The sequence below is a fragment of the Clupea harengus genome, chromosome 1, assembly GCF_900700415.2.
Source record: "Clupea harengus chromosome 1, Ch_v2.0.2, whole genome shotgun sequence".
Classification (NCBI taxonomy): Eukaryota; Metazoa; Chordata; class Actinopteri; order Clupeiformes; family Clupeidae; genus Clupea; species Clupea harengus.
The window spans coordinates 14,644,183-14,663,319 of NC_045152.1; the positions used below are offsets into that span (position 1 = coordinate 14,644,183).

General features: G+C 44.0%; 1 protein-coding gene across 1 annotated transcript; it reads left to right on the forward strand.

Annotated features, from left to right (window-relative positions):
* Positions 1-100: 100 nt before the first annotated feature.
* Positions 101-18,439, forward strand: LOC116220672 (alpha-tectorin-like). Its single transcript, XM_031568601.2, has 26 exons — positions 101-423; positions 649-1,071; positions 1,181-1,276; positions 1,607-1,725; positions 1,958-2,236; positions 2,420-2,515; positions 2,695-2,848; positions 2,994-3,250; positions 3,338-3,484; positions 3,613-4,192; positions 4,300-4,883; positions 5,006-5,567; positions 5,686-6,284; positions 6,636-7,200; positions 7,692-7,888; positions 8,014-8,223; positions 8,351-8,539; positions 8,659-8,948; positions 9,264-9,532; positions 13,737-13,856; positions 15,003-15,187; positions 15,854-16,014; positions 16,398-16,643; positions 16,925-17,087; positions 17,271-17,373; positions 17,597-18,439. Exons 1-26 carry the CDS (start codon positions 153-155, stop codon positions 17,641-17,643), a joined length of 6,912 nt encoding a protein of 2,303 aa, XP_031424461.1. The 5' UTR covers positions 101-152; the 3' UTR covers positions 17,644-18,439.
* Positions 18,440-19,137: the final 698 nt, after the last annotated feature.

Here is a 19,137-nt window from a genome sequence, read left to right on the forward strand (position 1 = left end):
AGTGATGGTACCATAGTGACACACTTGTGTACAGAGTCCTTGTTGCCCCATGGGGAACATGTTAATTATGTGTGAAGTGTGATCTAACATCTCGTTCCATTATTCGTAACAAAACAATAACAATGTATTCATCTATTTAACCAGTAACACTGATGTCAAATACAAGAACTCCTGAACCATCTACGGCAACAACATCTCCAGAGGCACCAACTGACACCCAGCCTTCTCCAGAAGCAACAGGAGTACCAGCATTCCCAGATTCAACAACAACAGAGAGCCCAACATCTTCAATTCTTACAACAACTGAAGCAACAACTACAGTATCAACAGCAGCAACGACTGCAGCATCTTCACCGACCACAACACCAACAACAACACCAGCAAAATCAACATTTACACCCAATGGCGTATACAGGCAAACTGGTAACTATGATTCCAAAACAGGTCTTCCCTTGGTTGAGAATGCAAATGTATTCACATGTATTTGTATATGATTTACAAGTTATTTTAAGGAGCATTTAATACTGCTAGTTTTACTGCAACTTTGTTATTCATTACTGGCAGCTCTAGTGGTATAAAGTACAAACAAATCTTTCTTTTGCTTATAAAACTAATCTAAATTACTGGATATGAATATTTCAAACACAGGTTCTGTGGCTACCAGCCCTGCGTTTGACCCTTGTCACAGGTACTCTGTGCTAGATGACGCATGGAGGGCTGCCAACAACACAATCCATGACAACTACAACATCTTAAAGTGTGACACTAACGTCTACTGGCAAGGCTGGTACCGGATGTTTTACCAGGGAACAGATGCCCATATGCCAGAGTACTGCGTGAGAATGAACCGCTGTGGAGCCCATGCTCCTTTGTGGCTGAATGGAACACACCCGCGAGTGGGGGAGGGTATCGTGACGCGCCAGGTCTGTGGGCACTGGAAGTGGGGATCGTCCAATGCAGAGGACTGCTGCAACTTTGCAAACCCACCTGTTAGAATCAAAGCGTGCCCTGGAAACTACTATGTGTATGAGTTTGAGAGACCATTTTACTGCTATCTGGCCTACTGTACAGGTGAGTGAGTGAAGTCCTTAACCCTTGATGTAGTCAAAGTCTACATTTTACTAAGTCTACATACAAGTCATTTTTATTCAGATTTATGTTCAACTTTGACCTTTTCCAGATGTGGGTGATATTGCTTTTAACATGAAAGCCCCAGAACCAACTGATGGACCAACACCACAACCCAACATTGGAACGACAGCAAGTCTCCCTTCAAGTGAGTCACATTAAGTAACAGACAGTGTTGATAAGAGGTGGAAAAGTGGACACAAATTAATTATCCTATTAAGTTACAGAATATAAGTATATGATTTACAAGTTATTTTAAGGTTTATTTAATACTGCTAGTTTTACTGAAACTTTGTTATTTATCACTGGCAGCTCTAGTGGTATAAAGTACAAACAAATCTTTCTTTGTTTATAAAACTAATCTAAATGACAGAATTAAAGTTCCACACTACTGCAAAAGTGATGCAAGTCATCATGCATATCTGTACAAGATGATGTGCTGTAGGACTATGGATCAATAAGTTTCCATCTCTTCCAGGTGTATTTTACCCCTTCGGACCAGGGGATTCATATTCCAGTCGTGTCGATGATGGCTCGACATCCATTAACACAGCGCAATCATTTCGCTATTTCAGGCAGGCATTAACCCGGATATACGTAAGTAAATGTGTTCACTTATTACAACTCAGATTAGCAACTCCAGGAAAGAGCAGACCCAAAGAAATAATGAGTCTGTATGTGACAATTAAGGTGTCAATATCTGATGAAAATATCCAGAAAAGGCTATGGAAAAATCCAATAAACATTTACCATTTACAGACAACTTACAACTTTTCTATCTAGTACCTCATTTGAGTTTTCCTTCACAATGAGTCAATTGGTGTTGCAGGTTAACAACAACGGATTTCTCACTTTTGACAATGGATGGCGAGGATGGAGTCCATACCAGTTTCCTGCTTATGCACACCGCAACATCATTGCCCCGTTCTGGACAGACATTGACAATCGACGTAGAGGCACCATATCCTACCGCCAGTACACCAGTGGCAGTGTCCTCCAGCAAGCTTCAACAGACATCAACCAGTACTTCCCTGGAATAAGCTTCTCAGCCTCCTGGGTCTTTGTTGCAACATGGGACAAAGTGGAATATTACTCGCACTCAGGAACAGTAAATCATTTTTTTGCCCATATTATGGTTCTGAAGCTTCATCAGTGTAATCATTTAACTACTGTCTGGGACAGAAGAGACATAACTTGTAATGGAACTGGCTTTGACATTATTATTAAGTAGAACTATTCAATTTTACTCCAATCACTACTTTAACATCCTACTCTTGTCTCATTATCCAAGGAAACATCATTTCAAGTGGTCCTGATCTCAGGGGCTCAAGTCTCATTTGCACTGATGAATTATGGTGCCATTGGTGCGACACGCCATCATGTGCAGGTAAGCAGACCATACAGGCTAAATGTCATGAGGTTCTAAAACCCCCCCCATCAAGAATGAGAGATAAACTTTTATTAATCCCGTCAGGGAAATTCAGGTGTGGGCAAGACCTATAACATTACAGTATAGAAAGAAATGTATGTACTTTTCGATTCAACTCTCACATTCTTGTTTGGCAGGCTGGCTATGACACCATCAACTCAGCACATCATTTCTCAATCCCTGGCTCCTTCATGAGCAACATCGGCAATTTAAGGCACACTAGCAACGTCAACAGACCAGGTCGCTGGGCCTTCCGGGTTGATGATGGACCACAAGGCTGCCAATATAATGGTGATTTAAAAATCGATTATAGCACCCTTACATTCTTTATTCGACCAGTGTGGGAATTCACCAATTCAATAAAACGGTCATACCTTACTGCAAATATTACACCAAAGCTATAACTAAACAAAACTAATGCAGACAACACGCTTAGGTTTACCTGTGCAGGTTGGAGACTCTTTCTGGACAGATGCCACCTGTCAGCAAAGATGCACCTGCATCAGTGGAGGCCTCCTCCAGTGCCAGCAACAGTCCTGTACCTTTTCCCAGGTGTGTCGTCCAGCGGCCTTCCAGTACTCCTGCCAGAATATTCAGCGACGCACCTGCACCATCTCTGGTGACCCCCACTACTACACCTTTGACAGGAAAGTCTTTCATTTCCAGGGAACCTGCACGTACATACTCTCCGAGGTATGATTCAGTTATTACCTTTAAAAAGATGGGATAATTGGGTCTTAGTTTGGGAGCTTTAATTATTTTCACTTATACGTCTACCAGGCTTGTGGCAATGGACTGCCATACTATCGTATTGAAGGGAAGAATGAGCATCGGGGCAGCACACGTGTGTCGTGGACCCGTCTTGTAAGAGTGTGGGTTTACGGTGAGGAAATTGAGCTGGTCAAAGGCCATCATTACCAAGCATTGGTAAGTACAGTATACATACCAGATAACCTGAATACATATCAAACTTTTCCAGACACCAAATACACAAATTTAAGCTCAAACTGTTCTTCTCCATTTAGCCCAGTGTTAATGGTAGCATTCTCCTTCAGGTGAACGGTAGTTTTGTGACGACCCCATTTACCCTACGGAATGGGGCCATCCAGGTCTACCAATCAGGTTTCTCTGTGGCTGTCAGTACAGACTTTGGCCTGCTGGTCACCTACGATGCCTATCACTATGTCAGAATCTCAGTGCCCTACGAGTACCAGAACGCTACCTGTGGCCTGTGTGGCAACTTCAACCAACACCGTCATGATGACTTCCGAACCCGTGATGGGCAACTTGTGAGTTCAGACGTGGAGTTTGCCAACAGCTGGAAGGCCCCAGGGGACACTGACCCAGGCTGCCAGGACGTGCAATGTGCAGGGCTGGCTTGTGCTGCTTGCACCGATAACCAAAGGACTCTTTACGGAAACACTGCCCACTGTGGAATCCTCAGCAATAATGTCGGCCCGTTTGTTTCCTGTCACTCAATGCTGTCTCCACAGAGCTTTGTAGAAAACTGTGTGTATGATCTGTGTGTGGGTGACGGCTACCAGCCCATCCTCTGCCAAGCACTCAATGTGTATGCTGCCCAGTGTCAACAAGAGGGCATTCAGTTGGGTCAGTGGAGGAGAGAGGGATTCTGTGGTGAGTACTGCTTCTCTCAGGTACAATATGATGAATCCAGTAAACAAGTCAGTTTGGAAAAGTTGTCTGACACAAGCATTGAACACACCCATTTTTTCCTTCCGTAGAAATCCCCTGTCCAGCCAACAGCCACTTTGAGTCTCAAGGAACTGGATGCCCTGCAACCTGCAGCAACCCCAATGCTACCCAGAATTGCCCACTGCCCAACCTGGAGAGCTGCATCTGTAATGCTGGCTATGTCCTAAGCGGCGGGCAGTGTGTTCTGGAGAGTGACTGTGGTTGCACCTTTGAGGGGCGGTACTATACAGCTGGGGAGAAAGTGGTGCTAGACCAGGACTGTGGGAGGCGCTGCCACTGTACTCATGGGACAATGAGCTGCCAGACACACAGCTGCAGTGAGCTGGAGGTGTGTGGGGCCCAAGGTGGTGTGCGGAGCTGCAGACCTCTCAGCTACGCCACCTGCTGGGTGGAGGGTTACGGTTCGTATCGCACCTTTGATGGAAAGACCTTCCATTACCCAGGTGCCTGTAGTCTGACATTGGCGAGGGTCAGGGGACAATCAGAATTACCTCATTTTCAAGTAAGTGTCGAGAAAGTTCCCACAGGCCTAAGAGATTTTGCCAGACACCTGAAGTTTGAAGCAGAAGGAACACGAGTTTCTGTGGAGATGGGGGAGGGAGCCAGAACAAAGGTAAGTTGTTTACATACTTAGACACAGAGATGTCTAACTAGCGAGCCTAACACATAAGACAGTTCTCATTTTGAATACCGTGATACACATCTCTAAGCATAAACCTAATGTTCTCTCATTAGGTGGATGGGCAAACAGTGGGCATTCCTTTCAGTGTCAGCTCAGGTCATATTCACATCTACCACAGCAGTGTAAAAGGTGTTGTCATAGAGACCAACTTCGGAGTGATGGTGAGAGCTGACTGGCCTCATGTCATCCGCATTACCGCTCCTGGCAACTACAATGGCACTCTAGGAGGCCTGTGTGGAGATCTGAATGGAGACCTTCGTGACGACTTCCTCTCCCCCACTGGAGTTCCCCTCTACGACTCACAGCAGTTTGGGGACAGCTGGAGAGATGGCTCCCTGTCAGCATTCTGCGTGGAACCTCAGGTCTTAGAACCCGGACACTACCAGAACACAAGCCAGTTCAGGGAGCTGTGTGGCATCATGGGATGGGCACAGGGGCCTTTTAGCCAGTGCCAAGCAAGGCTGGACCCCCGGGGACGGATTGAAGACTGTGTCCAGGCTCTAGTGAGAACACATGGTACTCGAGAGGCACTGTGCGAGGCACTGCGTGGCTACACCCTTCTTTGCCAACAGAGTGGCATCACAGTAGGGGAATGGAGGAACATCACTAACTGTGGTAAGAGAACGACAGTTCTTTTCAATCACCTCTGTAAATCCTGACTTTGTAAATGACAATATGTAAATAGCAAAAGGAATCTTTTGAAATTGAACTGACCTTTGATTCCTCTTTATAGAGGTAACCTGCCCACCCAACAGCCATTATGAGCCATGTGGAACATCCTGCCCAGCTTCCTGCCCAAGCCTGTCTTTCCCCTTCCTGTGTACTCAGCAGTGTCAGGAGGGGTGCCAGTGTAATGACGGGTTCCTCCTGAGTGGGGATCGTTGTGTGCCACCCACGGGTTGTGGCTGCCACCATGGTGGGCGCTATAGACAGAGTGGAGAGCGCTACTGGTATGGTGAGGAGTGCCAGTTCCTGTGCCAGTGTAATGGCATCACCGGACAGTCGAATTGCATGGCCTCTTCTTGTGGTGCTCAGGACTCTTGTCGAGTCGTGGATGGACAGTACGGTTGCCATCCTAAACCTGAAGCCACCTGCTCGGCCTCTGGAGACCCACACTACACCTCCTTTGACAGACGCACCTTTGACTTCCAGGGTACATGTCGTTATGTCCTGGCATCAGTTTGCAATGGAACACAAGGCCTACCTCACTTTCAGGTGGAGGCCAGGAATGAGGCATGGAATGGTCTTCACGTCTCCATCACTGTGGCAGTTTACGTCAATGTGTCTGGACATCTGGTGTACATCTCAAAAGAAAATCGGGGGACTGTACAGGTAAAGGTTAAGTTCAAATTATTGTTGAAGTCATCTTCATTCTCATTCCATCATGGTGGAAGCAGTTTCTCATCCTGTCATCTTTTCTCAAATGACTGGTTACCATGCTTGAAGTCACTTTTAAAAGATCTGTCAAAAACTAGTTTGTTAAGCAATAAAAAAAAAAAAAGGATAAGTAATTATATTTCCTCACCCTTTATTATTTGTTGTGATAACATTAGTTATTAATGCTGAAGAAACATTAGTTAGTTATTAGATGAGATTAGACTCTGCTTGTCATATAATCCTATTCAAATGCAATTATACACAAACACATGAAATCCTCTCACAAAAAAGTAACTCTGACTTCAGGTGAATGGGGAGACAAGAAACCTGCCAGTCCTTCTTGATGGGGGCAGAGTGTCTGTCTATGCCAACGGACTGCACACGTTTGTGAAAACAGACTTTGGTCTGACTGTCAGTTATGATGGCCGGTGGGTGTTGGACATCACAGTGCCATCCAACTACAGTGGTGCCACATGTGGCCTGTGTGGAAACTTCAACGGCATCCAGGGTGATGACTTTACTGTCCAGGATGGGAGTTCTGGCTCTGTGGCCCTCTCTGCTTCTGATTTTGGAGACTACTGGAAGGTTGATGACGGCATGCCCTGTACTGGAGGATGTGGAAACTCCTGCCCAGTGTGCCAAGATGACTGGAGAGCCCGTGCCCAGTGTGAGCTACTCAGAGCTAGCAATGGACCACTGAGCTTCTGCCATGCCCACGTGGACCCCCAGCCATTCTTGAACGACTGTGTCTTTGACGTGTGTCTGTCTGGGGGCAGAAACGATGTCCTCTGCCGTGAGATGGAAGCATATGTCAGCGCATGCCAAACTGCAAATGTCATCATTTACCCTTGGCGGCAAAATAGCACCTGCCGTAAGTTTCCAGGACCTGGCTCAAACTCAAGGCACTTTTTGCTGTTTCAATCATTTGCATCTTACCAGAATCAATCAAAACAATGTATTTAAAATATCTATTCAAGCTACAGTCTGTGATTCTGGCAAAAATGGTTGTTGAGTTTATCATACTGAACCCCTCCCTTCCATGTACCTGACGCCACATGTTGATTAGTTGAAATGGTTTATTGCTTGGTCTGAGCCACTAGGTTTGTTCCCAGTTTACACAGTCAGGACTGTGTGTGAACTCCAGAGTTGTTTTGAGTGACACACCGAACGGCCTGGTAGAGGGCAGTGAGGAACAATATGCGGAATTTGACTCAATGTGAATTGGATATGAATCAGCTACTGCACCTTTCAGCTTTACTGCTGCAGTGTTGGTTAGAATCATGTACTTCACCTTTCAGCTTTAAAGCTGCAATGTTGATTATTATGTCAAAAAAGTAACAAAGTCATTACCCACGTCAACAGAAATGGAGTGTCCAGAAAATAGCCACTACGACCTGTGTGGCACAGAGTGTGGGCACACCTGTGCCAGCAGCATTGATGCCAGCTGTGACAGGACCTGTGCTGAGGGCTGTTTCTGTGATGATGGATTTGTGAGGAGCGGGGGGCGCTGTGTCCCTGTGGAACAGTGTGGCTGTCTTTATGACGGCTTCTACTTTGAGGTAATTACAAAATGACCAAGGGTCAAGGTCAAATTATGCAGTAATTTTAAGGAGCACATAACAATATAACATTATGTCTTCTAGCAAGTATTTTTCATGTCAGTGTTGCTCTCTTGTGTTGTCAGATCGGGGAACAGTTCTGGACACAAGCCTGCTCTCAGCGCTGTGAGTGTTTTGCCCAAAATGACCTCCGCTGCACCCAGTCCTTTTGCCCCCCAACTCAGGAGTGCTCTGTCAGAGATGGCCGCCGGGGTTGCTATGGTCATCTGTCGACCTGCACAGTCTGGGGAGACCCTCACTACATCACCTTCGATGGGGCTGTGGCTCACTTTCAGGTAGGATAGAGTAAAGAATTATAAATGTCAAACCGAAAGAGAGGTCCTAATTTTAAGAGACTTTTTTTTTCCAGATGAGTGTGTTTGAACTTCGTACATAATCATGCTTTTTCATTCCCATCTCCAGGGCACCTGTGCTTATGAGATTACCCACACCTGTGGCAACATGAGTGATGACGCATTGACCTTCCGTGTAGTAGCCGCTAATAGTCACCGTGGCAACTTAATTGTGTCTTTTGTGTCCACTGTGGATGTGTGGCTCTCTCATGGAGGAGTACAAAGCCACATCACTATTGGGCAGAACAGGAGAGTCAAGGTACCTCTCACAGAAGTGCACATGAAGGGTCTTCTGAACGAGGATGTTCTTGTAGTTCAGTACATAATGCAAACACTTCTGTCCCACCTCACTGTAGCCGTCTCCCGCTTTGTTTTCAGGTTGATGGTCAAGACAACAATGCAAACAGCATTCAGGTTGGCTCCCTGGCGCAGTTGACTCGAGAGTCTGGATTTGTGGTTGTGAATGCCTCAGGGGAGCTGGTGGTCCAGTTTGATGGTCGTAGTAGACTTCTAGTCAGACTGAGTCCAAATTATCATCAATCTGTGTGTGGGATGTGTGGGAATCACAATAACAACCCAGCAGACGACAAGGTTCTGCCCAATGGCACTCTGGCCCAGACTGACAGGCAATTTGGCCAAAGTTGGAAATCAGATGCAAGCAGTCCTGGGTGAGTATGATTTGTGTGAGAAGTTAAAAAATGTATTGGGCAAGACTTTCAAACTCGGGGATTAAATGGTAGACAATATGTAAACTGCATGCTCAAAAATATCCAGACTATATCAAAGACCATTCTATTTAGTTTTCCAGTTCACTATTAATTAAAAAGTGAAAAAATCCTAGTTATCAAATGAAAGTTATTGTGTCCTGACAACGCTGCCATTTGCACCTTTAACATTCCAACTTGCAACATGTCTGATACTGATTTCTTTCAGTATCTCCTGAACTGCATTGTGGATCATGTTCTTCTCCTGATCTTCCCTAGATGTGGAGCCAGTGACCGGATTGGAGACGGGATGTGTCTCTTCAGAGCAGAATACACAGATCTGTGCAGCCTCATCACCAACAGCAGCGGCCCGTTCCGGCAATGCCACCTGCATGTTGACCCACAGGCGTACTTCACCTCCTGCGTGTATGATCTCTGTGCCTACACACCAGCCAATGGCATGCTGTGCTCAGCGGTGGAGGCCTATGAGACAGCTTGCACTGTGCTGGGGCTCCAAACAACAGAATGGCGTTCTGCACTGCATTGCTGTGAGTACAGCAAGTGGACATTATTTTCATTGCCTGCCTTGCCTACCTCATTGATATTTTAATTTCCTACATTTTTGTTGGAACTTAAGAAATAAGAAAGAAATAGATGTGTGTCAATTAAATTAGTATCAGCCCCAGGAGGTCTTACAGCATGATAAAGCTGTGGAGGTACTATGGCAGGGGTACTCAATAGGCGGACCGCGAACCGGATCCGGACCCAGACGCAATCAAATTTGGACCGAAGCCAAAATCAGCATTCTAATTTAATCATGATCCAAGTGAGTTTTCATTGGTGCGTGAATTCGCGCTATATATTTTTTCCTACTCGATGTGGTTTTTATCTTCCGTGTCCAATTCAGAGGTCCAATCAGGAGCTGTAATAACAACATCACTATGACAACTCACTCACTCAATGTTGGCCGCGAGCTCTGTGGGTCACGCAGGTTGTGTGTGTCATTGGCAACAACGCGGGCAGATAGATTTGTGAACGGTATCTTTTTCTCAGCAAACGAAAATCATGGCGTGCTTTAAACCCGACAAAAACCGAAAAGTTGATTCCAAAAATCGCGAATTTAAGACAGAGTGGACTGACAAGTATGCATTTGTGCTGCCTGTGGGGAGCACAAAACCGATGTGTTTAATCTGCAACGAGACGGTTGCCCTTGTCAAAAGTGGTAACGTGGAACGTCACTATGAAACAAAGCATGCACACTTCGAACAAAAATACCCGCAGAACTCTGAGGTGAGGGGCAGAAAAATAAATCATCTGCAATCATACCAAGCAACATGCAGTGTAATAGTTAGACCAGCCACACAACAAGAGCGTGCATACCTCAACATACTGTTGTGAGTCTGCCTTTTTAACCATGAATATGGTGAAAAACAAATACAGGAGCACACTCACTAATGAACACTTACATCAGTGCCTCTGCCTGGCCTTCACACCTTTTTATGCCCAAGTTTAAACCACAAAAAAAGTGTCACCTTTCACACAAATAAGGCCACATCACCTTTTGTGCATAGTTCGATCGTTTTTGTTGGAGTTATGTTTTTGGATTTTGACCGTCACTGTCCCGGACCCTGGACTGAATGGAAATTTGGCGAGCGGACCTTTTGGGTTTCTAATTGAGTACCCCTGTACTATGGACACCTGCAGAGAGTGATGAATTACTAATGCCATTAATGTAAGCATTCATTAAGGCAGCATCATTTATTTCCTCTTCTGGGGCACTGAAAGTGGTAGCTACTTCACTTACACACTGTGATCTACATAATAGAATATAGTTAGAATATCTGCTATGAACCAATACATAGATTGCTGATAAGAAGTGCCATAATGCAAAGAAATAGTACAAAAAGGTTTGTGATTATTCTGCAAATTTCAGAAGAACCACGTATCGTTTCCAGTAGAAACAGTGGTGGTCTATAGGGCTGAACGATTTGGGAAAATAATCTAATTGTGATTTTTTTTTACCAAAATATTGCGATTGCGATTCGATATGCGATTTTTTTTTTTTTAATCCTTTTTTTCCCAACAAGACGTAATGAATGATTTAAATATGACCAACACAATATTAGATACATTCAGTGTAAAATATTCTTTCCCACATTTTACATTTTCATTTAACTGCTCATTACAGAAACAAGAACAACAAATCGGTGGCTTTGCCACTGTGCATTTAAGTAATTTAAAAAAAAAGTAATTTTAAGTATAAACACTAGGCATGCACTTTTTAAACACTGTGTGCAAAATGTACCATCTTAAAAAAAAAAAAAAAAATATTATTTAAATTATTATTATTTTTTTTTTTTTTTGTGACCACGTTTTTTAATCGCGAACGTTGCGGTTAGAAAATCGCGTTCTATCATATCGCGATTAAATCGCAAATGCATTTAATCGTTCAGCCCTAGTGGTCTATCTGTCTGGCGCTTACTGGTAGAAAACTGGTGGATGCATTAGCACAAGCTACCACATCCACTAAGTGTTTTATCGTACCACACGGGGGAGACAGACACTTATTTTACCGTTACAAACTACAGATCAGACGAAAGTGGAACAGATCTTCCTGATACCCCTCGCTCAGTGAACAACTATGGTCCAAGAAACGGTAGACAATAAAACAAAACGACAAAGCCCGAGCATCCAGTATTTTGGAGGCGGGGATTAAGGACATTTTTCAAAAAATATGCAGCGAACTATTCAAGCCCAACGTTTCTCACGAGGTCACAGACTCAATACAAGTTAACTAAATGGCCTACAGACAATCTGAATTCATAACGGAAAGTACAAACTTCAATATGGTACAAACCTAACTTTAGCATACTCGCCCAAACCAAAACACCACACATTTACCAAACCTATGACGTTGTAAGACCACTCCAGCAGTTAGCATATAGGCTAGTTACATTGAAACTTATGGAAATAATCACGGGTAAAGATAGCTAGCTATCAAAGTTTTTTTTTTTAAGTGTATATTTCTGGCTACCTACCCATGTTAGCGTGTAAAGAGTCAAAGTTTGTCATATTCAGCTAGTTATGAATTGACTGTTGTGCTTAGGAAATCATAGGCGGAGATCCTGGGGGGGACGTGTCCCCCCCTACCATAAAGTTGTCCCCCCCAACAATCATTGAATTTTTTTTTTAATTTTTTTAATTTTTTGAATACGACGACACAAGCGGTGCTAATTATAGATGTAAAACAATGTGTTTTTTAAGTGTTGAAAAAATCATGTTCCCCCTATTCCTCAAAGTGGTTTGGTTCACATGCTGTTTCCAACGGGCAGGGCTACCGGCAGCTCCGTGTTTCAGTTAATCAGCCCAGTAGCCTACACGGTCGGATTGTCAGACTGTTTCCTACTTTGTCCCCTGTCGCTGCCGCTATGATACACGATATGTAAAGAGATTTACCTCATTCTCGAACGCAGTAAGTTTTTTTTCTAAACTCCATTTACGAAGTTCCAATCGATATGCACAAGTATACATAAGTGTATTAATGGATTGGCATGACAACGTGAACGTTTGCCGATAACACACGCATGCCGGTAATTAACACAGTTAAGATAGCTAGCTAGACAGTCTAGGACACTGTCCTGTCAGGGGCAGGTTCATGCTAGTTAATAAACGTAGGTCTACATCTCAGTGCCTCTCCAGATTTGTTAAATTATCTGAAGTTAAATGAATGTCATCTTTTTCTGCGGTCCATCAACTATGCTGGTACTGTAATATGGAGTGACAGTGGCGCAGGAGGTAGAGAAGTCGTATTATAATCAAAAGGTTGCTAGTTCGATTCCCTGTCGAGCTGTTTTATAACTTATTTTGAGCATCAAGTTCTCTTGAACTTTGGACATTATTTGTCTGTGAATAGATATTTCGTGTTAGTACATTTAATGCTGTTTAGATAATTCTAAAATGACTTCGAATTTCTGTTTGTAAATGTGATAAGAGAATTCGGTATTTAGCAGTTTATGCTAGCTCTCGTGAAAGCAATTTTTTCATGCCCCCCCCCCCCCCCCCGGAATTACACTCTGAAATTTGACCATGTATTGTCCCCCCCTACAATGAAATGGGATCTCCGCCCCTGTAGGAAATACAAATCAAAATATATCTTACCTTAGTAGAGAAATTATGCCGTTAGATTTTGAATCAATGGTCAAACCTACCAAACCCTGCACGCGCAACAGCCTCGAGTTCTGTGACTGTCCAGCCGTGTTTGGAATCCTCTTTGATTTGTGACGGACAGACTTCTATGCAGAAAAACTTCCATGGCATCAGATGTCTGCAGTAGTTCAGCCAGCAAATAACGATGCAAATGTTGTGAATGCCTAATTTCATGGGTAGTCTTCGCAGGTAAACCACGTAGCAGATAGGAATATATATATTATTTTGTAATAAAGCAAGTGAAGGGAGCGCTTTGTATTGTGATGAAAACCAGTCATAAATCAAAATCTACCACAGAAAGTTACTGCACCAACTGTTTGCTTAGCCTGAGCCATAACAATATCTGCATGACCTGCAGTACAGTACTTTGTGCATATTAGGTTTATTCTGCCTATCAGATTGACTTTCCTACTTTAGTGTTACAATTAGTGGTCTACTGATACATCCAGGTTTGTTCTATGATCATATTTTACCCTGCTTGTTTCGGCCTATGCCTATTTGAATTCATTCTACTAATACGTCTGGATTTGTCATGTTTTTGAGCAGCTCTTGATGACCCCTGTGAAGAACTGGACTGCGCTGAGGACGAGTGGTGTGGCCAGAAAGATGGAGTCTACGGCTGCTTCTGCAATGAGGATCACCCGAGACCTCATGCTGAGTCCTTTGGTAAGGTCTAATATGACTACCGACATTGGCCCTCATTCTCGAACATTTTCTGAAGTTTCTTCTGAAATGTTTCTTACGGGCTTCGGAAAACCAACGTAAGCAAAAGACATCCGCCAAATTCATGCACGCTTGAAAATGTGGTCCTACGCAGCAGAAGTTTTCTGGGCTGTGCTCCCCTGGAAGAGTTTTCTTAAATTGAAAGCGCGTTCTCGTGCTCCTGAATTTGCATACATACACGCCCTGCCAGCTCCTTATAAGGGCACGCAACCGTAGTGACGTGTGCAGTCGGAATCGACCGAATCTACACGAAGGCAACAGCAGTGTTCGTGTACATTACATTTAGTCATTTAGCAGACATTTTTGTCCAAAGCGACGTACAAGGGATAGAACAGTCAAGCTACGAGCAATAGAGACCTAGTGTAACAATAAATACTACTTTACATAAGAAATAGAAAAACGAAATAGGAAATAAAAACGAAGTGCAGGAATGTAACTGCTATAAGTGCAAGTTAAGCACTAGTCGAAGTGCCAGTTAGGAAGGGAGGTGCTCTCTGAAGAGTTGGGTCTTCAAAAGCTTCTTAAAGGTAGAATGGGACGCGCCTGCTCTGGTAGTGCTAGGCAGTTCGTTCCACCAACGTGGAACTACTTGAAAATTCTGGATTGCCGTACTTGCACAGACGGCAGTGCCAAACGACGCTCGCAGCATTCCGGTGTAGTGCTTTTATTTATTTTATGACATTACGGTGCCTCGTAGAATCATGACTATAGGCCTACATGTGAAACGTAATTGTTAATGATACTTTAATCCGAGGATCTGTAGAGTTGATGTGAACGCAATCACCAACGATTTCTCACAAATTCATTAACACGGAGAGTTTTCTTAAATGCGATTCCTCAAAAAACCACAAGATGGCCAAATGTTGTCCTAAATCCAATTCAGAAGAAATTCCTCTTAAATTCTTCTTAAATTCTTCTTAACTGCGTTCGAGAATGAGGCCCATTGTTATTACTAATGGTACTGCTGCTAATATTAATAGATGTTGGATAGAAGTGTATTATATTCCTCCTTCTTTATTTTCCCATATCACTCTTCCCCTCACCTTATTCGACTCTTTCTACCTTTTTCTCTCCTCCCCTTTTTCTCAGACTCTGTGGAATACTGTTCCAGCAGCACAGGCACCATGTCTCTGTCTCGCTGCCAGCTGTTTGAAGCAGGCTTCTCGGCTGACACCCTCCACCTCAACGACCCCAGCTGCAACGGCACACTCCAAGATGGCAGAGTGGAGTTCCTCTTCGACAATGAGAATCACACTTGTGGAACCACTCTAAGGGTACAACAGCTTCTCCACCAAATATTTACAAAATAAGCTATTCTTTAGAGTACTATTGTCTTGAAGTGTTAATCTTTGAGCAAAGCCAAAATACCTGGCAAAAATGGCAAGGCACCCAACAGTTTAAATATGTTTACTCAGAATTCACAGCAGAATATGGATTAAGGGCCATTGCTCTGCCCTGGAAAAAAGGGGCAACACGTACATTTTTGTCCCCGCCGCCGCCACGCCCCCGTCCCCTGGACGCATATTTTGCCTCACTTGAAACTGTCACCAACCGCTGCCGCCACGCCCCCGTCCCCTGGACGCATATTTTGCCTATATCACTTGAAACTCTCACTAACCGCTGCCGCCACGCCCCCGTCCCCTGGACGCATATTTTGCCTATATCACTTGAAACTCTCACTAACCGCCGCTGCCACGCCCCCGTCCCCTGGATGCCTTTTCCGCGATTATTTTATCTAGGCCTACATGAAGTTCTGTAGCCGTAATACTGTTTAAAAAAAATATATATATTTCCTTCGGAGGGGCAACTTCGGTCGAGGAGGGCAAACGGGCAGTTGCCCGAGCAACCTTAGCCCCCTCCTGTGCACGTCCCTGGATGAAACCATTGTTGGTTTCTACCAAAGACATTGACCCCTGTATGTGCTGTCTGTTGCCCAACAGAGCAACAGCACCCACTTCATCTATGAGAACTTAATCCAGGGGGAGGCCAACTCAGCCGGTGGCCCCATCAGCAGAGAGAGACGGATACAACTGCTCTTTTGCTGTGTCTACCCTCTCACTCAGGCACTCTCCATGGACATGGACATCAATCCCCTGGAGAGGTTGGTTTTGCCATTATGTCCGCACTTTTGTCTCACTTTTTCTTGGTTAGTTTGCAGTGCCTTTCTCCAGTGACCAAACACAATAAATTGTGTATAAACCAGTGATTAGTTCATGGAGACTGAATTCTCCTATTCCTCACTCATTAAAAACAGTGCCCCCATCCAGATAGTAGTCTACTATTCCTCACTCATAAAACACAGTGCCCCCATCCGGATAGGAGTCTTTCACAATATTAAAAACAAAACACAATCACAGTTCATCAACTACTCCCCCCGAATAATGCCCCTCACAGAGGAACTATCACTCTCATCAAAGCCTTCTCATCAAAGATTTCTGCCTGTCTGAAAATGAACTGGAAAAAATATTTTGTGTTTATTTCTAGTGTTGTGACTAAGAAGTTACCAGGAGGTCAAGGAGCCTACCGTGTCCGAATGATTCCCTATGAAGATGCAGGATTCTCCCATGCCTTCTCTGGGAGGGTGACTGTGGCGGTGAACCAGCGGATGTACGTGGCTGTCCGCCTGGACGGAGTGGACAACCGCCAGATCGCCATGGTGATGGACTCCTGCTGGGCCACTCCTGTCAATCAGGCAGACTACCACATCCGATGGGACCTCATCAGAAACGAGTAATTTGTACCAACGCACCAATACACCCACTCTTCCCTCTTACATACCTTACTACCACACTATCACACATGCCTAAATGAATAAGGGACGTAGAGCTCCTACAACATATTAAACACATGCTATTTACCCTACCACACTATCACACATGCTTAACACCATCATAATTTGAGTCCTTATTTGTTCAACCTTTTTCTGTTGCTCATCTTGTGGGTTTATACCCTTCTTCATAAGTACCTATTGTCTTCACTGTCTCTTTTGCCATATGTTATTCCCCCTCTAGGTGCCCCAACCCCAATGACAACACAGTGGAGATGCTTCAGAATGGCGTCAGCACATCAGGTCGTTTCTCCTTCAGGATGTTCACCTTCACTGCAAACACCTCCAAGGTTTACCTGCACTGCAGCATCCACCTGTGCTTGGTGGCGGGCAGCGACTGCACCGCCGTAAGTTCACCACATCTAGTGCACACCTGACTAGCAGAGTAATGGCAAGGTTTGGCTATAGTTCTGGCCTATTATGTTTGTCACAGATGTTTTAATAAAATACAACTTTGCTGAATGTTTGTCAGATTAGGAGCAAATGTTAAAAAGAAAAATATCTTGTTCCTTTTCTCTTCCTGTTTACAGCACTGTTACCCAGGTTACCCCCAGAGGCAGCGCCGCTCTGTTGATTTCCATGACAGCGCCTCCATCTCACTGGGGCCTCTGGTTTGGGCCAGTGGCAGAGCAGGTAAACATGGATAATTCAACACTGACTACACACGGCTAGTTGTCAAATGTCTGTTTGTGTGTGCAGGCTATTTGATCCTTTGTATATATTTAGTGCTATTAGGGGTTGTTACCTACCTGACCCTAGATTGGAAATCTGCCCATCCCACATTCACTTGTTGTGGTCTGAAATTGTTCCCTTGAATCCAAATGAATTCTGTCATCTCATTTGTGTTTTTTTCCAGATGAGAGAGACATGATTGTCCCGAACCCTGTGAGGCCTCGGGTCTGACTGCATCTCTGATAGTCTTGTTCCTCTCTGCTCTCACTCTCACGCCTCTCATCTAGAACAGAAAACAGCTACACAATCACCTGGCTCTGAAACCAACATTCACAGCATTCATAGAACACAGCTACACAATCACCTGGCTCTGCCAAACCAACATTCACAGCATTCATAGAACACAGCTACACAATCACCTGGCTTTGACAAACCCACACAAAGCATTCATAGCACAGAACACAGCCAGACAATCACTGCAAAAAAAACTTCCAGCCATACTGGCTACATCTGAACCTATACTTGCAAATATGGCCTATTTCTATAAATATTAACTATTTGCCTCAATGACGGTCATCTCTGAGATGATCTGACAGTGCTGCACCATTTCCCTTCTGTGGTAACATACAGGAGAGCATGGTGTCCTGCTGATTGATATTCATGTGAGAACATAGCTAGACAATCACCTGGGTCTGGGAAAGACCTACATTAACTGTGTTCATATCAGAAAACACTTTTAGCCATACCAGCTACATCTGAAATGATCTGCACTTGCAAATATATTTCTTTAATATTAACAATGTTCCTTGCTGAGCTATAGAGGTATACTATTTCCTTGCTGAGCATGGTGTGTTGCTGATTGAAATGCATCCTTTTATGGTGTTTTGGGGGAAATTTCAAATAAATAAAGTGGAAAATAGAAAATGTTGCATGTCACGGATGTACATTATGGCTCTATGTGTGTAGAGAAAATATCATGTTTGATTCGACAGTTTTCTTACAGGAGACATGTGAAGTATGACCGCTTGGATTCAGTGTCTTTATGGCGTAATGTGGTGCGGGGCGACAGTGGTACAGGAGGTAGAGAAGTCGTTTAGTAATCAGAAGGTTGCTAGTTCGATTCCCTGTCGAAGCGTCCTTGAGCAAGACACTGAACCCCTAATTGCTCCTGATGTGCAGTGTGCCATCAGTGTAAATGTAAAATGTGTATACATTGTAAGTCGCTTTGGATGAAAGCGTCTGCTAAATGACTAAATGTAAATGTAATGTAGTGACACCCAGTGAAGTGTCATTAGGGTTGCAAAATTCCGGGAATATTCAAAGCTGGAAACTTTCCATGGGAATTAACGGGAATATACGAGGAATTAACAGGAATATATGGGAATTAACGGGAAATTTTGGAGTTATTTATACTAACTGTATTTACCTTGTCATATGGCAGACAATGGGCCTCATTCTCGAACATTTTCTTAAGTGTCTTCTGAAATATCTTCTTCGAAAGACCAACCTAAGATAAGATCTCCGCCGGATTCATGAACGCCTGGATTTTTTTTCTTAAACCGCCAGTGGTCTTATCAGTGCACTGATTCTTAAGTTAAACATATGTTCTCGTACACCTGAATTTGCATATATAAATGCCCTGCCAGCTCCTTATAAGGGCATAGCGACGTGTACAGAATCCACAGGCAACGAGAAAGAAACTTGGGACTGATCAAAATAATGTCA

Coding starts and splice junctions, on each gene's coding strand:
- LOC116220672 (XM_031568601.2), top strand. CDS start 153: ATGTCAAATACAAGAACTCCTGAACCATCTACGGCAACAACATCTCCA. Junction 2,237..2,419: donor ATTACTCGCACTCAGGAACA/GTAAATCATTTT, acceptor TCATTATCCAAG/GAAACATCATTTCAAGTGGT. Junction 4,193..4,299: donor GAGGAGAGAGGGATTCTGTG/GTGAGTACTGCT, acceptor TTCCTTCCGTAG/AAATCCCCTGTCCAGCCAAC.